At 54.6% G+C, this 16,138-nt stretch overlaps 2 protein-coding genes across 2 annotated transcripts in view; one reads left to right on the top strand and one right to left on the bottom strand.

Moving 5' to 3' along the window:
* Positions 1-2,863, top strand: part of LOC116819914 (matrix metalloproteinase-9-like) — a 28,925-nt gene extending 26,062 nt beyond the window's left edge. The window contains exons 5-6 of the mRNA XM_075070515.1: positions 1,773-1,830; positions 2,476-2,863. Coding sequence (XP_074926616.1) covers positions 1,773-1,830; positions 2,476-2,863 — 446 coding nt within the window. The remainder of the gene's footprint in view (positions 1-1,772; positions 1,831-2,475) is intronic.
* Positions 2,864-10,522: 7,659 nt separating this feature from the next.
* Positions 10,523-15,363, bottom strand: LOC116819910 (uncharacterized). The gene is made up of 2 exons (XM_032771995.2): positions 15,254-15,363; positions 10,523-11,560 (listed from the first exon to the last, which is right to left on the bottom strand). The coding sequence occupies exons 1-2, from the start codon at positions 15,361-15,363 to the stop codon at positions 10,852-10,854; spliced, it is 819 nt and encodes a 272-aa protein (XP_032627886.1). The 3' UTR covers positions 10,523-10,851.
* Between the last annotated feature and the right edge of the window lie 775 nt (positions 15,364-16,138).

Genomic DNA, 16,138 nt, shown 5'->3' with positions numbered 1-16,138 from the left:
TCAGGTCCCCGAGACAGTGTAAACAGAATCAGGACCTCCCTTCTGGTTGGCACCGCTCTCTTCCCCCTCCATCTCTGCTTCCAGCGGGCTCTGTAAGCTGTAAGTATGTGCAATGCAGGATGGGAGGTATGAGCCATGCAGGAACCTACTTTACTGTGCTTATTCTACCCGTTCTGTGTATCGATCCTTGCCCACGATATTATCTGTATTAAATACCATTTCTGGGTGTGTTTCACCAGCTTCTCAGTTAACTGTAAAGTATCCGCCTAGGAAAAGAACCTGTTATCTGTGACTGTAGCAGGTCACTCCCCAGTACACAACCTGTGTAATCACTGTCCAGGCTGTCAGAGGCAGAGATAAGAGATGTCAGCCTGACTTACACTGCCTTGAACCATGCGACCCTCCAAACCACCTTGGGTCTCTCTCTGTCTCCATCTCTTTGCTCTGATTTCCTGGTGTGTGTGTGTGTGTCTCTCTCTCTCTCTGCAAAGGCTGGTTCTTCACCCAGACAGCTGATGCCTTTCCCCTCGGTTCTCCAGCTGAGTTCTTGGCCTGGCTTCCCTGCAGAGAGGTGGGAAAATCCTCCTGCTCTTGCTTGTTAGTTACTAGCCCATTGTTCTTCCAGCTTCTTCCTTGATCTGGGTCGGTTTCTGCCAGGCCTTTACTGACCCATTGGTTTCATCCCAGACAGCGGTGTGACCTGACACCCCGAGTCTCTCGATCTGCCCCAAGAATGATTTATACTCAGTGGAGAGCAAGGCAAAGCCCAGAAGGAAACTGAGGCACACCTACACGTTACCAAAATTCCCTCTCCAATAGCTGGGCCCATTGATTGCAAGGCAGCGATCCTGCTTTACACCAGGTGGGGGTCTGGCCCCACATTTCCTTGATGGGGACGTGTCTTTGTCTGGGCTCTGACTGCAGAGGCCCCACGAAGTTTCCTCTGGGTGGTGTGGGAAGTGCCAGCCCAGGGAGTTAACTCGCCAAGGTTTGATCCAAGCTGTGACACCCCCACCCAGTGCTGGACCCCAGTTCAGGAGCAGGAGGAAGTTCTCAGAGGCCCTGTTCAGCTCCTCATCCTGTTCTCTGCTCCTAGATCCCAGAGTCTGTAGCCAGCTGCCCCCCCAGCACTTGCTTGGTCTGCTAGGGGCCACACTGAGCAGGGCTGGGAGCCTGTTGCACCAGGAGTGAGTGTGAGCACCTGTCAGCAGAGACACGGACCCTCCACCACCCACCACGGAGCCCCAGGTGATCCCCACCACCCCTGCCTCATGGAGCCCCAGAGGAGTGCCCTCTGCCCCCCATCTTCCCTGCCCCTGGTGAGCACCTTTTCTCCCCACCTTCCCTGCCCCATGATGCAGCAGGGGAGTCCTCACCTGTCCCCCAATTACCCCTGCCCCATGCAGCCCTAGGGGTGCCCTTTCCCCCCAAATGCCCCTCCCCATAGAGCCCCAGGGGAGTCCCCTCTGCCCCTCACATCCCCTGCCACACGGCTCACTAGGGGAGTGCTTCATGCCCCTCCACTACCCATGGAAACCTTGATGACTCCCCATTTTCCCCCACGGCCTGCTGCCCCATGGAGCCCCAGGGGTGTATCCCCTGCCCCCTCTCCTGTCGGTAGCACAGCAGGGGTTAGGAGATGTGGGTCAGGTGGCTCTGGGTTTGTGCCCCGGGCTCAGGAGTGCTGACACTACGGGGTCCTGTGCAGGTGCCAGGATGGATGCCCAGGGCTGGACTCCTGCTGCTGCCCCTTCTCCTCTGCTTCGGGCCAGAGACCACTGGGAGCATTGACCCGGCCGCGCTGAGCATGATCGTGGATTATGTGAACCAGTGAGTGACTGGCCTGGGGTTTGTCTGTGTCCTTCCCTGCCCCTGTAGCCCAGCTGCGAAGAGCAGCAGAGAATGGCCCTGATTGGATCCCACTGGATTGTAGGGACGCCCAGCAAGGTCAAGGGGCCCCCACTCTGTCTGGCTCTGCCTAGACTCTGACTGTAGTCGGAGAGCACCCAGCATGCCCAGTGATGAACTCACCCCTGAGTTAGATTAGTCCTGGAGAGAGGCGATTCAGAGGTGCAAGGGGGAATTGGAGACGAGAACTGAGAGAAGGGTGATTTGGGATGTGCAGAGGGAGAGGGAACCCAGAGCTGGGAGGGTGTGATTCTGGGGTACAGAGGGAAGACTGAGCCTACAGCTGGGAGGGGTGATTCTCAGAGGTGTAAGAAAATGGGGCCCAGAACTGAGGAAGGGTGATTCTGGGGGTACAGCAGGGAGATGGGGACCTGAGCCGGGAGGGATGACTCTGGGATGTAGTGGGAGATGGAGCCTTGAGTAGGAGGGTATTTGGGGGGGTCAGTTCCTGTTTCTCTCCCTTTTACTTGGCAACCCTTGGCTGCTGGGAGCCCAGGATCCCCTGACCCCGCTGTGCTCTGATCCCTCTCAGGCCCCTCACACTAGATGAATCTCAATACACCTTAGTCGTGAGCCTGCCGGTGAGAAGTGTGACCAACCCAACAACCTGCAGGAGCAGCTGCCTGAGGCAGTGCTGAATGCCATGAATCAGGCACTCACTAGGCAAGGTGCGCCGTACACCCCGGATGACTGGCCTATCGCAGCTGCCCGGCCTAGACGTCTGAAGAATCACTGGCAGCACAGTGAGAGGCGTCTGGTCTATGGGAACGAGAACAGCTTGGTGGGCAAGCTCAAGGCCAGGACCTGCAGACCGAACTGCTACTTGATCTTATTTACCTGCTACTCGCCCTGTATGAGATTGTGCCTGGTAGAAAATGGGCTCTACAACATCCTCGGCATAACCAGCATCGCCTTCTCCGACATTGACAACAACTACAAGGCCTTTGTGTTCTAGCGAATCTTTGAAGACGACGACTTGGCACCTGAAGTGACCTGCCAGGACCTGCTGGATGCTTGGCACGGGCTGCCCGACGTGCCCCTGCTGCGCTGTGACAACAATGTCTGCCAGGACTGCGCTTCGGTGGACCCCCAAAACAACCCCTGCCTGGCTGGGAAGAGATAGACGATGGAGGTGAGCCAGGAAGCGCGTGGGGCTCGCTCTGCCACTGGTCCTCCTTGCATGGGCTTCTGGCTCACTGAGTGTAACAGAAACATGTCCCAACTGGGCACCAAGCGCCAATCTAGAACCCCATTCCTGTGTGTGTGTCCCGATCTAGAAGCCCGTCCCTCTCCCCAAGTGTGCTCCAATCCAGAATTGCCACCACCACAGTGCCTCTCAAGCTCTGTTCTAAACCTTCATCACTGCCTAGTGCATGTCAAGCTACAGCTGAGAACATGACCCCCATCCTTCAGTGATCTCTGAGCTGCAGTCTAGAACCCACATCTGGTGAGCTCAGAACTCTGATCTAGAACCCAACCTCCATCCCTGTATAAAGGAGGGAAAGATAGCTGAGTGGTTTGAGTATTGGCCTGCTAAACCCACTGTTGAGAGTTCAAGTGTTGAGGGGGCCATTTAGGGAACTGGGGTAAAAATCTGGGGATTGGTCCTGCTTTGAGCAGGGGGTTGGGTTAGATGACTTCTTGAGGTCCCTTCCAACCCCAATATTCTATGAGGAGAGTAGATGGGAGCAGGGCACATTCACTCCGGTAAGTGTCCTGAGGCTGGATCAAGTGTGGGAGCCCCTTACTCAGGTGATGGTGGGATTCCTGGGCATGGACCATAGCTGCAGAGGGGATCTCAGAGCACAGGGCTGCTTTGGGGTTGATCCCTCTTGCAGGTGATGCTTTTTGCTGCTGTGCGATTGCTGCCAATACAGCTTCTGAGAATCCTGGGGCCTCATGTCTTTGTCCATGTGTCCAGGTCTCCTATCTCCATCCATGCATTTGGGGGAAAGGGGTCTCACTTCATCCCCTGGAGGTGCTGGCTCCCTAAGGGCAGCCCCTCATGGAGCCTGGCTCCAGTGGTGCATGTAAAAACCATTTCTTGCCAGTACTGCACTCATGGGAGGGACACAAGGTAGGGGGGAATGTGACCTCCCCACGTGACCCTCCATGTGACTCTTCCTTGTCCCACCCCCAGCCTGCTTTGGGCCCCTGGTGCCACCTGTACTTCCAGGTGTCATTGAGGATCCAGCAGCACCCCAAATTGAAACCTTTTTAAATGAGAGAAGGATGGATCAGTGTGCTCCAATGGGAGGTGGGGAGGCGGGGCTGGGCTAGCTCCACATCTTTCCGGTACCCCATACTGGCTAGAAATCTCTTGAAGGTACGGGCTTCTAGGGGGTACCGCCCTACTTGCACTCCTGCTAAGAGTGAATCCGGAGTTAACCCGGATAGTGATAGTGTGAGGCGACGAGCTCGCTGTTGATTAACCTGACCATCTACTGCCATCTGCTGGGGAGTGGGAGGAAGACACGTCACGAGCACAAGGAGCAGACCTGGCTGGATCAGGTGGGATGGAAGCTCACGGAGCAGCAGGGAAGGGGCTGAGCGGGGGGCTCCACAGGCAAAATGTGCAACAAACACCTGACGTGTGCGTGTGTGTGTGTGTGTGATTCACACCGGAGCGGACCCAGCATCAGAGTTGTGAAGCACAAACCTGTTTTGAAGGGGGCTTTTCACTGCATGAATCACATGAAACTAGAGTGTGGCAGCGCCTAGGACCCTAGTCCTGCACCAGGCCCCATTGTGCTGGGTGCTGTACAAACCCCGAAAGAAAAGACACTCAGCCCCCGCACAGATCAGCAGCGGGGTTTCAATCCCTCAGATCCCCAGGGTGTTCTCTGAGCTCCGGGAGCCCCTTCCTCAAGTAGCTACTGGAGGCGGCCATGAGCAATGCTGTCTCAGTGGGTTACCCAAGCACAGGTGCTGAGTTTCTAAACAGCTGGGGGTGCTACCGCTCGGCTCTGCCCAGGCCCTGCCTTTACTGCACCTCTTCCCTCAGTGTCCCACCCCCGCCCTGCTTCTTCCCACCCCCGCGCCGCTCCTGCCCAGTTCTGCCCCCAGTGTGCTGTGCCCTCGCTCATCCCCCCTCCTCCCCAGCACCTCCTGACACCACGAAATAGCTGATCCCTGGTAGGCGCTGATCAGCGGGCAGTGGGCGGGAGGCACTGGGGGCAGGGAGAGGTGTTGATAGAGGGGCTGCTGGTGGGGGTTCTCCAGCTGTGGAGCACCCACAGAGTCAGCGCCTATGTACCCAAGTACTCACTTGTCAGCAGCAGCATATTGGTGCCCAGGAATTCTTGATTTCCCCCCCACACCCTCCCGGCTCTGGGAGGGGAGTGTGGCTTATTGGTTAGAAACCTGAGACCCCCGACCTGGGTTAGTCACTCTGAAAACAGTGTCGGGCTGTAGCACATCAAAGTGGATTTTGTCATTTTAGAGCCCTGGGGCCTGGGCTGCTTCTCCTCTCGCTCATTTTAAGCCATTTTTCCACAACCACATTTTTGCCATCAAATTAAAATTTGGCACCTTCAAACTGAGGCACAAAATTTACCATAATCACTTTAAAGTACTTTACCTTGTATAGTATCAGAGGGGTCGCTGTGTTAGTCTGGATCTGTAAAAAGCGACATACAGTTCTGTGGTACCTTATAGACTAACAGACTATAAGGTGCCGCTGGACTCTTCGTTGCTTTTTACTTTGTATGTGAACGATGCTGTATGCAAATGTGGACCATGTCAGTGATGGGATCTTGCTGCTAGAGGAGTATGAAGAAAATAGCGCGCGCACACACACACATCACCAACACACCTGTTTGTCAACAATTTATTGTAAACATTCTAGACCCTCAAATTGTACAATCAACTCACCAGACAGTCCATTGTAGGCCAAAACTGACAACTCAGGTTTTATTTTATTAAAACTCCCTCAGCCACACGAGATATTCAACCATTTTTGCCACTGTCCAAACACAACGATGTTGCACACAACCCTAGCTCTGGTGTCACTGCCACTGCACCTCATCCAGATTCCAGCGCCTGGTTACATTTTGATTTTTTGGTGCTTGTTCAGGGCACTGACCAGACACTGGCCCGTCCGCTGCGGAGTGTGGGAAGAATGATCCTGGGGGCTGAGCAGGGGTCTGGGTGCTTGGACACCTGGGTTCCAGCCTTAGCTCTGCCATTGTCTTTGGCAGGTCCCCTCCTGTCTGGGTGCCTCAGTTTGCCCCTCTCTAAGCTGGATCTAGAATATTTGTGTGCTTCATAAGGCTGTTAACACCCAGCCCAAATCTGAAAGCAGCCACGGAAATGACACCCCAGCAGTGTGTGCACAGATCCAGGGCTCACAGATGATGGACACGATGGGGAAGTTCGTCTTCACAGCAACTGGGAGGCGCAATGCAGCTCGTGCAGACAGACCTGTACCAGCAGGGGCGGATCTAGGCATTTTGCCACCCCAAGCACGGCAGGCAGGCTGCCTTCGGGACCAGCGGACCCTTGGGACCAGGCTGCTCATGGGACCAGAGTACCCTCCACAGGCATGCCGCCGAAGGCAGCCTGCCTGCCACCCTCGCGGAGACCCCCAGTGGCTTGCCGCCCCAAGCACGTGCTTGGCGTGCTGGTGCCTGGAGCCGACCCTGCATGCCAGAGCCTGTAAACAGCCAGCCATGTGCAATTGTGCAGTGGGTGCTCGGACCAGCTGCCCGAGTAATCGATCACTGTGGTCAGACCTCCCCCATCACCCGCCTCATCCCCCTCCCATCCTCAGCCCCCATCCGCTGCCTATGCTCCATCCCATCCCCCTCCCCTGCTCCCAGCCCAGCTTATTCCCCACCTGCTCTTCCCCAAGAAAAGACTTTTTTGATTTGTATCTCAGGTGTCTGATTTCTAGCCAGGGTTTTAGGTGAGAATTTGCTGTTCACAGTGATTGTGTATCCAGGGAAAAATCAAAACTAAATGACCCCCAATCTGCCTCTCTGTTTCCCTTTCACAGGTATGGGTTCCTGGTCTTGTTATCAGGGTCTATCAGCAGAGGCATAGGCGCTGACTTCTACTGGTGCCGGTGGGTGCTCGACCTCCCTCTGCCCCCAGCCCCACCCTGACTCCACCCCTGCCCTGCCCCTATTCTGACTCCTTCCTCAAATCCCTGCCCCAGGCCCGCTTCTTCCCCACCTCCTCCCCTGAGTGCACCACATTCCTCTCCTATCCTCAGGGTGGGAGGGATAGCTCAGTGGTTTGAGCACTGGCCTGCTAAACCCAGGGTTATGAATTCAATCCTTGAGAGGGCCGCTTAGGGATCTGGCGATTGGTCCTGCTTTGAGCAAGGGGTTGGACTAGATGATCTCCTGAGGTCCCTTCCAACTCTAATAATCTGTCATTCTACCCACTCCCTCCCAGAGCTTGCTACAGCTGTTTGGTGGAGGTAGACAGAGGAGTGAGGACACAGTTTGCTCAGGGGAGGTGGGGTGGGGAGCTTGGCACTACTAATGTTTCCCTGTGCTCCCAGTAGCAAGCGTGTGCTGGTGGTGGCCTGCCAGTCACTGTGAGGGCAGCAGGCAAGCGGCTTTCAGTGAGCTCTGCTGGTCTGGCGGCTTTGGCAGCAATTAGGTAGTGGGGATGCAGATGGCACGGCACGGGTGGACCTCCTGCAGGCATACCACTGAATCTGCATGACCAGTGGACCACTTGTAGGCACACCACCAAAAGCTGCCTGCCTGCCATACTTGAGGTGGCAAAATACATAGAGCCACCCCTGGTAGGTGCCTATGACTTGAGGAAGCAGCTCCTGTGTCCCACCCTCCCTCCCAAGTGTGGTGTAGAAAGGTATGTTTGACACAAGTGTGTAGTGGATTAAGGGTTGGTGACACAAAGGGGGTAAGGGGAAAGCCACAAGTAAACACATAAAATTCAGCAACCAGTGGACAGCAACAAAGACACTTGAAGCTCAGACCCCTCCCTTGGCAACAAGAATATAACAAACCCCCAGTCTAGCCAATTGCTAGTCAGGTGTCTGGGCAGGTCCTGCTACCCTCGGCTGAACGCTGGCCTTTGGGGAGGAATCCTGGGTCTCGGTTGCCGGACGGTGACATGCTGCTGGAAGGGCAGCTGCTGACTGGTGGACCAGAGGACTCTGGTGTCACAGGATCCTTCCCAGCTCTCGATCCGGAGACCCGCGCAAAGCCCGACTGTACACGGCTGCCTTCTGGCAGGACAGCGCCGTGGGGATGTGGTGCGGCTCCTTATAAAGAGCGAGTGGTGGGAAATCTCTGAGGCCATGGCGGTTCCAACTGGTTTGAACCAGCGCCTCGCGCCACGGCTATGGTGCCTTCATTTTCCAGCCTTTGGGGACAAAATGGAGTCTGTGGCCGAGGCCACTTTGAAAGTCTGACTCCATATTGAAAAGTACCAAAGCCCATATGGATGAGGGGAAACAATATAAAAAAACCCTTATCCTGAACATTTAAAATCACTGATCATACAAAATCACCAACAATTAGGCCTCCCTGCCTCCAGCCCCAGGCCCAGGCTCACTGACTCCATGGGGAGGGAGCTGGCTCCTGCTAGGTCCAGCCCAGCTCTGCGGTGAGGGTTCCAGTCCCACTGATCCCCTGGGAGCAGTGCTGGCTCCTAGCAGGGCTGGTTTGGGGTTGGTCTGTGCTTTACAAAGCTCATCTCTCCCCTGCGTCTGGGGTTGGGGGGGCTGCGTCTGTGCCCCTTACCCTGGGGAGGAGAGAGGGATGTGGCAGCCGGAGGCATGGTTGGCACATGGCACCCCATAGGGGAAATGCCCTGTGTCCCATTCCCCACCCCCCTGGATCAGCCAGTCTCCTGCCGTGGGGCTGGATGGGAGCTGGCGCCCACAGGAGGAAAAAGGTCCTGTGTCTTCCCCTTCCCTTGGATCAGAACCAGCCCCCACTATGGGCCAGGGACAGAACCAGACCTCCCCAGCTCACTGGCCGGGAGCCCCATTTCCCTTAGGAAATCAGTAATGGGAGTGAAGGGAACACATCAGTTTTGCTCTGGCTGCCATCTCCTTTGGGGGCTGCTCACTGCAGCTGCCCCTAGAGCTGTGACCCACCAGTGCCTGCACTGTTCAGATGTACCCCCAGGGAGGTCTGTGACTTGCATGCCAGGGGCTGTGTGTGTCTCCCATTTTCCCAGCCACTCATGCCAGGGTCCCCCATTTCCCCCTGTGCAGGAGCTCTGTGGTCCCACCCTGTTCCTCCCCTCCCCCCCATACCCTCATTTCCCCTCCCACCCGTGCCACGGTGGGCTACTTTGGGGAGTCTCTCTTCACAGTACTGGGTTTGCTGGAGCAGAGAGAAGATCTGTCCGCCCCCTGTCTGAAGGGAGGAGGCTGGGGGGGAGCAGTGGGATGTCTCCAACACGTAGCCAAAATATGGGATCAAAGCAAATGGTTCCAACTGGACTCATGGGGGAAGACTTGTGAGAGCTGCCGGGAACAGGCAGCGCTGGGCAGGCGAGAGGAAGGGCACAGCCCAGTCCAGGGCATGGCAGGCCAGTTGGGCTAGAGAAGGCCCCGTGTTTCAGCTTACAAGCTGTACACGGTGGCAGATGGGCCCCGGGTGGCTCCAGCCCTGAGCAGCAACGAAACCGAGGCAGGGGAATGCTTGTTGGATTGGGAGGGGCGGGTAGGTCTGTTTCAAACTCTGTGCAAAGCATTTATGTCTTTGTGCTGCACCTCCCAGGTGGGCCGGTGAACAGGGACCCTCCAGGGCTCCCACCTTTGGGTGGAGCTCTGCCAGAGGGGTGTTAAGCTGCAGAAGACTTTGAGGGGTCACCTCTGGTTGCAGGGGCTGGGCAGGGCAGTGTGTGTCTAAGCTGCCAGGGCAGGTGCTAGGCAGAGGGTCTGTTCCCCTAGAGTGTGCCCGGGGACCCCAAGACAGGGTCTGGGCCTGGGCTGTATTCAGACTCTGGGTCCCCTCACAGCAATGTGGTGAGTGGCCAAGAGGGGGCGCTCATCAGCCATGCACTGTCTGGCATTCCCCTAAGGGAGCTGGGGCACTAACCTGCGGGAAGTGGGAGCACTCACTGGAGTGAGGAAATGGAGAGAGATTGAGCAGATAGGGTCAGAGCCCAGCTGGTGTGAAGCAGCCCTGCTCCCTTGGAATCAATGGGTCAGAGCCCAGCTGGTGTGAAGCAGCCCTGCTCCCTTGGAATCAATGGGTCAGATAGAATGCGCCAGGCAGATAGACAGAGACATGAGGCCCCGGGAAGCTCTGAAGCTTTATTGGTCTGGCTCCTATGGCAGAGAATCAGCAACTTCGCCCTGTCACCTCCAGTGTGAGACAAACCAGCCCCACCCAGATGGGGACAACGCTCCGGCCTGGACTCTGCCCAGCCCTTGCCACCTCCCATCCCCGTCTGGCCCAGCCTCATGTTCCATCCCGCATTATCCCCTCCTCTCACCACGTCCCATCCCCGTCTGCCCCATGCTCGCCACATCCCTTTCCCCCTCTGCCCTGCCCCTCGCCACATCTCACCCCCTGTCTGACCTGCTCCCCCTGCCATGTCTCATCCCCCCTCTGGCCCACCCCTCGCCATATCCCATCCCCAGTCTGCCTCCACTCCTTCCTATCATGCCCCCCATCTGCCCCATCCACTGACACATCCCATCCGTGCCACCCTCGTTTGGACTCAGAGCTCCATGCTGGAATTGCACCCACATGACACAGATAGAGCTGCGGCACCACACAGAGCGAGAGAGATTGCTGGGCAAATCCAGGACTGCTGTAGCAGGGTGCTGGGCACCCTAGAAATGAGAGCAAGGGGGAGGGATTGCCACCCCCCCCCGTATCTATGGTGATGGCTAGATAGGGGGTGTGACAGAGAGACAGAGGGGTGTGTTAGGGAGATGAATTGACTGGTGTGTTGACTGGTTTTATCCCAGCCAGCCACCTCATCCCCTCTGGGATCCCATCACCCATGGGCTCTCTGTGGTACAGCCTCCATCTCTGGCACCCCCTCGAGGCAGGGGTTTTGGGTGAGGATCTTCTCCTCACAGCTGGCACAGCCGTTGTTATCACACTTGTACATTGGGGCGTTTTGGATGGTTTGCCAGGCTTCCCACAATGCCTTCCGTTTCTGGGCCTTGTCTGGTGGGTAGACCTGCCGGAAGGCCAACGCCTGAAAGTCGCTCTTGATGGCACCGAAGATCCCGTCCATGAGGTCCCGGATGTAGAAGCAGCTCGAGTTTTTAAGGCAGGTGCCCAGGCATGGTGAGTTCTTGGTGAAGAAGATGAGGCAGCTGTTCCAACCACAGCGTTGGTCATGGGACCACTTCTTGTAGCAGTTGTTGCCGCATTCCTTGCCCGGGACGTGGGTTTCTGGGCAAGTCGTCTGGCCCCGGGTCTTGTCCAGGAGGCGGGAGATGGGGCTGATGCCATTCTGGTCCGGGCTGAGCAGCAGGAACTCAGAGTGCAGGGTGGAGTTCTTCTTCTGGAACTTGGGCCGGACGGCCGTGATGTTCTGGCCCTCGAACAGCTCCTTGTTGTTGAGTTTTGTCTTCATCTCGTTCAGCTCCGCCTCACTCAGGTACTCCTTCAGCTGCTGCTCGTCGAGGAGATTACACGCTGCCTGGGGCAGGCTCACTGCAACTGCATATTGGCCGTCCTTGTCAGGGCGAAACCTTTGTGGGGAAAAGAGGAGAGAGTCTGGATTACAGATTCATAGAGTTTAAAGCCAGAAGGGACCACTGTGACCATTTAGTCTGAGCAGCATGGCCCAGGCCAGACAGCCTCCGCCAGGGATCCCTGCCCATGACTCCTGTGTGAGCTAGAGTGGATGTTTGAGAAAAAGACACCCAGCCCTGGTGTAAAGACTCCACGTGATGGAGAAGCCACCACGTCCCTTAGTAAGTTATTCTACCAGTTTGACTTTATGCCTTATTTCCGTTCTGAAATTGTCTCGCTTTAGCACCCAGACACTGGATCTCGTTCTGCCTCTGTCTGTTTGACCGAAGTGCCCTCTGCCATAGGCACCGACTCCATGGATGCTCTGGGGCTGGAGGTCCCATGGAAAAAAAAATAGTGGGTGCTCAGCACCCATCAGCCACCCACCAATCGGCTGTTCGGTGGTGGGTGGGAGGCACTGGGGGAGGAGGTGGAGCTGGGGCAGAAAGAGGCAGAACAAGGGTGGGACCTTGGGGGAAGAGTCAGAGTGGGGAAAATGAAAGTCGGTGCCTGTGCTCTCTGCTGTCAGAAATCTCCTCCCCACGCAGATACTTACAGACCCTGCTCAAGTCATGTCTCTTGGCCTTCTCTGTGATAAGCCAAATACACTGAGCTCCTTTAGTCTCTTTCGGATTCTTTTATTAGAGTGTCACATGAGACTAAGTCAAAGCCCTTGCACAGGCAATGTTTAGAATGTCAGTGTGACAAGCTTGGGAATTTTGGTAATATTTTTATGATTTTGATGCATGCCTCAGTTTCTCTCTTCTTTGAATTGCTGTGCATGGAGTGTAAAGAGTTAGAAAGAAGCTTTTGGGGCAGAGCAGGAGACATCAGGTGCCGGGTCATATAACTGTCTGGGGTGGTATGCATGGGTTGTTAACTGGCTGAAACATACCGATACCAGTGGAGGATCCAGAAAAACAGTGGGAACTCCAAGGACTGACCAATTGACACCTAACAATGGGAATCTCCATCAGGCAGTACATATGAACTCAGCAGGGCTCTGCCGGAGGACGATGGGCCAGGAGGTGACAGGAAGCTGGGACGGAAGCTGCCTTTGGAGAGACACAGCAGCTCTTACCTGGAATGACAGAGGCCTGGTAGATTGATCCCACTGAGCGATGTAGTTAAGCCAACCTATGCCCTGGTGTAGCCGGTGTGAGGTCTGTGGACGAACACTTCCATTGACCTCTCAGGGAGGTGGATTAATAAAGAGATGAGAGACCCTCTCCCGTTGGCTTAAGTAGTGTCTACACTGCAGCACTGCAGCAGTGTCCCTGTAGTGTTTTAAGTGTAGACAAGCCCAGAAAGATGGGGCCCAAATGGATTCCATGGCAGCTTGGCCGGGTAGAGCCCTGACGTCAGCGAGTCTGAACTGTGTCATAACCTTCGCTCCTCTGTGCTCACCTACGGCCTGCCCAGTGCTGGGTTCCCGGTGACTGCTAGACCCTGCTCTGGGTTGCAGAGGCTGCCTGGCACTGCTGCAAAGACTGGCTGAGATGCATGGGACCCTGAAGACCATCAAAGTCTCTGACCGGGATGGGGTGAAGCAGGAGGGCGGAAGCCCAGGGGCTCAGTCTCGGAGGTGGGGAGGCCGTGTGGCCTGCCTTTAAGGAGGAGTGGGACCCTTTGGGGGGCTGGCACACTATCAAGAGACTGTGTAAAAGCTGGGGCTGTAGGCCATAGAGCTGGCTTGCCCTATTCCATTAAGCTGTAATGCAAGGAACCTACAGGCTGTATCCTGTCAGACATTAGCTTAGGCAAGTTAGCGTAAATGTAGTCAAGTATCATCGGCCTGTGACACAATTAAATGGTCAACCCACCAGGTGGAGGGTTGGTTTTTGCATTATTTGACCTTTCAGCTCTATTGCTATCTACCATGAACTGTGTGCAGCGAGGAACCAGCACCTGAGCACCATCAGACTCATTCAGCATGCCAGAGATGGGGCTGGTTCTTTGTCTCTTGCCACCAGATCCTTGAGGAAGGTTGTGAATATGCAAACCTAAGAGCTCATGCAAAGAATGATACCACAGGTATCCCCAATACTGGATTAATCCTACCTCTCTATGTGGCTTGGAGCTTCTCTGGCTTTTTCACTGATTTTAATCAAAATTTCCAAGACTTAGTTTTGCCTTCAGCATGAATGTCCATGCCACACACCTCGAGATTCCCAACTAGATATTAAACTTGTTGGTTTTAGTTGTGTCTAGCTTGATTCTGGGACAAGAACCCCTTTACCCTCAGCCCATTCATCAATTGGCAACGAATACAAGTATTACGAACCATTAAAAAGGATCAGGCAACAGGCTTAGCACTGATCCTGGGGAGCTGCGGCAGTCAGCACAGTGACCTTTATCAACCAAACACCCAATCTCCTCCCAGAAGGATACTGAGTTTGTTTCCCAAGACCTGTTTCCCATGAAGTCATGCCGGCTGGTGCGAATTCCCGTTCCACCCTTTAATTCTTTATTCTTGGCGCCCTGTATGAAGCATTCCCATGATTCTGCCCAGGGTCAATGTGAGAGGAAATGGAGAGACACACTGAGTCACTGGCATGGGGTGCGTGTGTGTATGTGGAATGAGAACACTGATATCGAGGTGAGGGGACAATGGAAGCACATATAGATTTTGCCCAGGATTGGTGTCAGGTACCAGCCTATACTTCCCTAGACCATCCCATTTACTCTTTGTAAATACAGGCACAACCTTATCTCCCCTCCCTCCGATCCGCTAGAACTTCCCCAGGGTTCCAGGATGTGTTAAAAATCTACATCAATTGCTGAGAGAGCTCTCGGCCAGTTCTTTTTAGACTCTTGAGTGCAAATTAACTGGTACTGATTTATTTCAAAGGGAGTGTATAACAAGCACAAGACTATTGCTCATCAAGATATTTCAGACAGAACAGTTTTCCTTAGGAAAAGGCTGACTCAAAAAAACCTAAAGTTTCCAGGGAATACATCAATTTTGTGTAATTTTTTGATGAAACATAATCACAACAATTTGTTTAGATTGAAACATTTGGTTACAATTTTTTTTACTTTTGTTATATAATGTTATGTTACTGTTGATAATATACCAGTGAAAAAATCTGGATTTTTATATATTATATTATATTATATTATATTATATTATATTATATTATATTAAACATAAAAGTCAAGCTGCTAAAGCTGCAATGGAAACCTTATGAACCTACTGAAATGAAATAGTTAGATATGGTCAAACCAAAATCTGTTTTGAATTTTTCCAAAACAAAATTTGGAATTCCCATTCTGTAGAAAATTTCAAATTTTAGTTCTGATTCAAAAGGAAAAAATATAAAAGTTTCAGCATTTCCAATGGAACTGGAATTCCAGTTTCTGACCAGCCCTTCACACAAGTAATAAGACCCATATCTCCCTTTCCCAGTTCTGGGCCCCATCTCCCCCTGCACCCCCAGAATCATCCCTCTCAGCTCAGGGCTCCCTCGCCCCCTTTTCCCCAGAATCACGCCCTCCCAGCTCTGCCATGGACTGAGCCATTTATGCCAGAGAGAAAGCCACTGAGGGCAAATGTGAAGCATCTTCCCCCCTTTTTCCTTCGCTTTCCCCCCGGGGAGGGCAGAGGGGTCACAGTCAGATGGGAAATGCCCCACTGGGGCCTCACTCACCTATCAACATAATTCACAATCACTTTGAGTGCGTCCGGCTTGATGCTCCTGGTGGTCTCTGGCCCGTAGCAGAGGAGAAGGGGCAGCAGCAGGAGTCCAGCCCTGGGCATCCGTCCTGGCACCTGCACAGGACCCCACAATGTCAGTGCCTCCAAACCCTGGGCACAAACCCTGAGCCCCTCGACCCACATCCCCTAGCCCCTGCTGCATTACCAACAGGAGATGGGGAAAAGAAGAATCCCCTGGAACTTCATGGGATGGGGGTGGGGGTGAGGTGTAGGTGAATGGCAGAGGGGACCCACATGGGATCACTTGGGGCAGGGGCCAGGTGGGCAGAGGGGTCTCCATAGGCCAGGAGGTAGGGGAACAAGGGGGACTCACAAGGGTTTCCATGGGCAGGAAGAGGTGGAGGGGGGACTCACAAGGATTTCCATGGGGCAGGAGCAGGGCCGTCCTTAGGATTTATGGTGCCCTAGGTGAGATTATTAAACTGGTGCCGCTGTGCCTGTCTTGCTCTTAGCAACACAAACATAAGCTTACAGTATTGGAAAACTTGCCACAGGCATGTGCCGCTGGAACACCATACGTGAGTTCCCTCCGCCTTGCCTCCTCCTGCCCCAGGGCTCGTCCTTAGCCCAGGCAGAATAGGCCAGCCGCGTAGGTAACCGACTTCTGCTGGGGCACCGCTCTGCTGGGAGCCCAGACAGACGGGAAGCAGTGGAGCATGTAAGAGCAGGCTGCTGGGTCTAGAGAGAGCCAAATGCGCACAGTTGAGGGAGGGGAAAGGCTCTGGAAGTCTCTGCGGAAGGGGTGGGGAAGGAACTCACCTGCAGGGTGGGCTCGAGGTGCTCAAGCACCAGGAAGTATTCAAGCTGGGGCTGTGCT

Source organism: Chelonoidis abingdonii, chromosome 11 (genome assembly GCF_003597395.2).
Source record: "Chelonoidis abingdonii isolate Lonesome George chromosome 11, CheloAbing_2.0, whole genome shotgun sequence".
Taxonomy (NCBI): Eukaryota; Metazoa; Chordata; order Testudines; family Testudinidae; genus Chelonoidis; species Chelonoidis abingdonii.
This window is presented reverse-complemented; position numbering and strand designations above follow the sequence as displayed.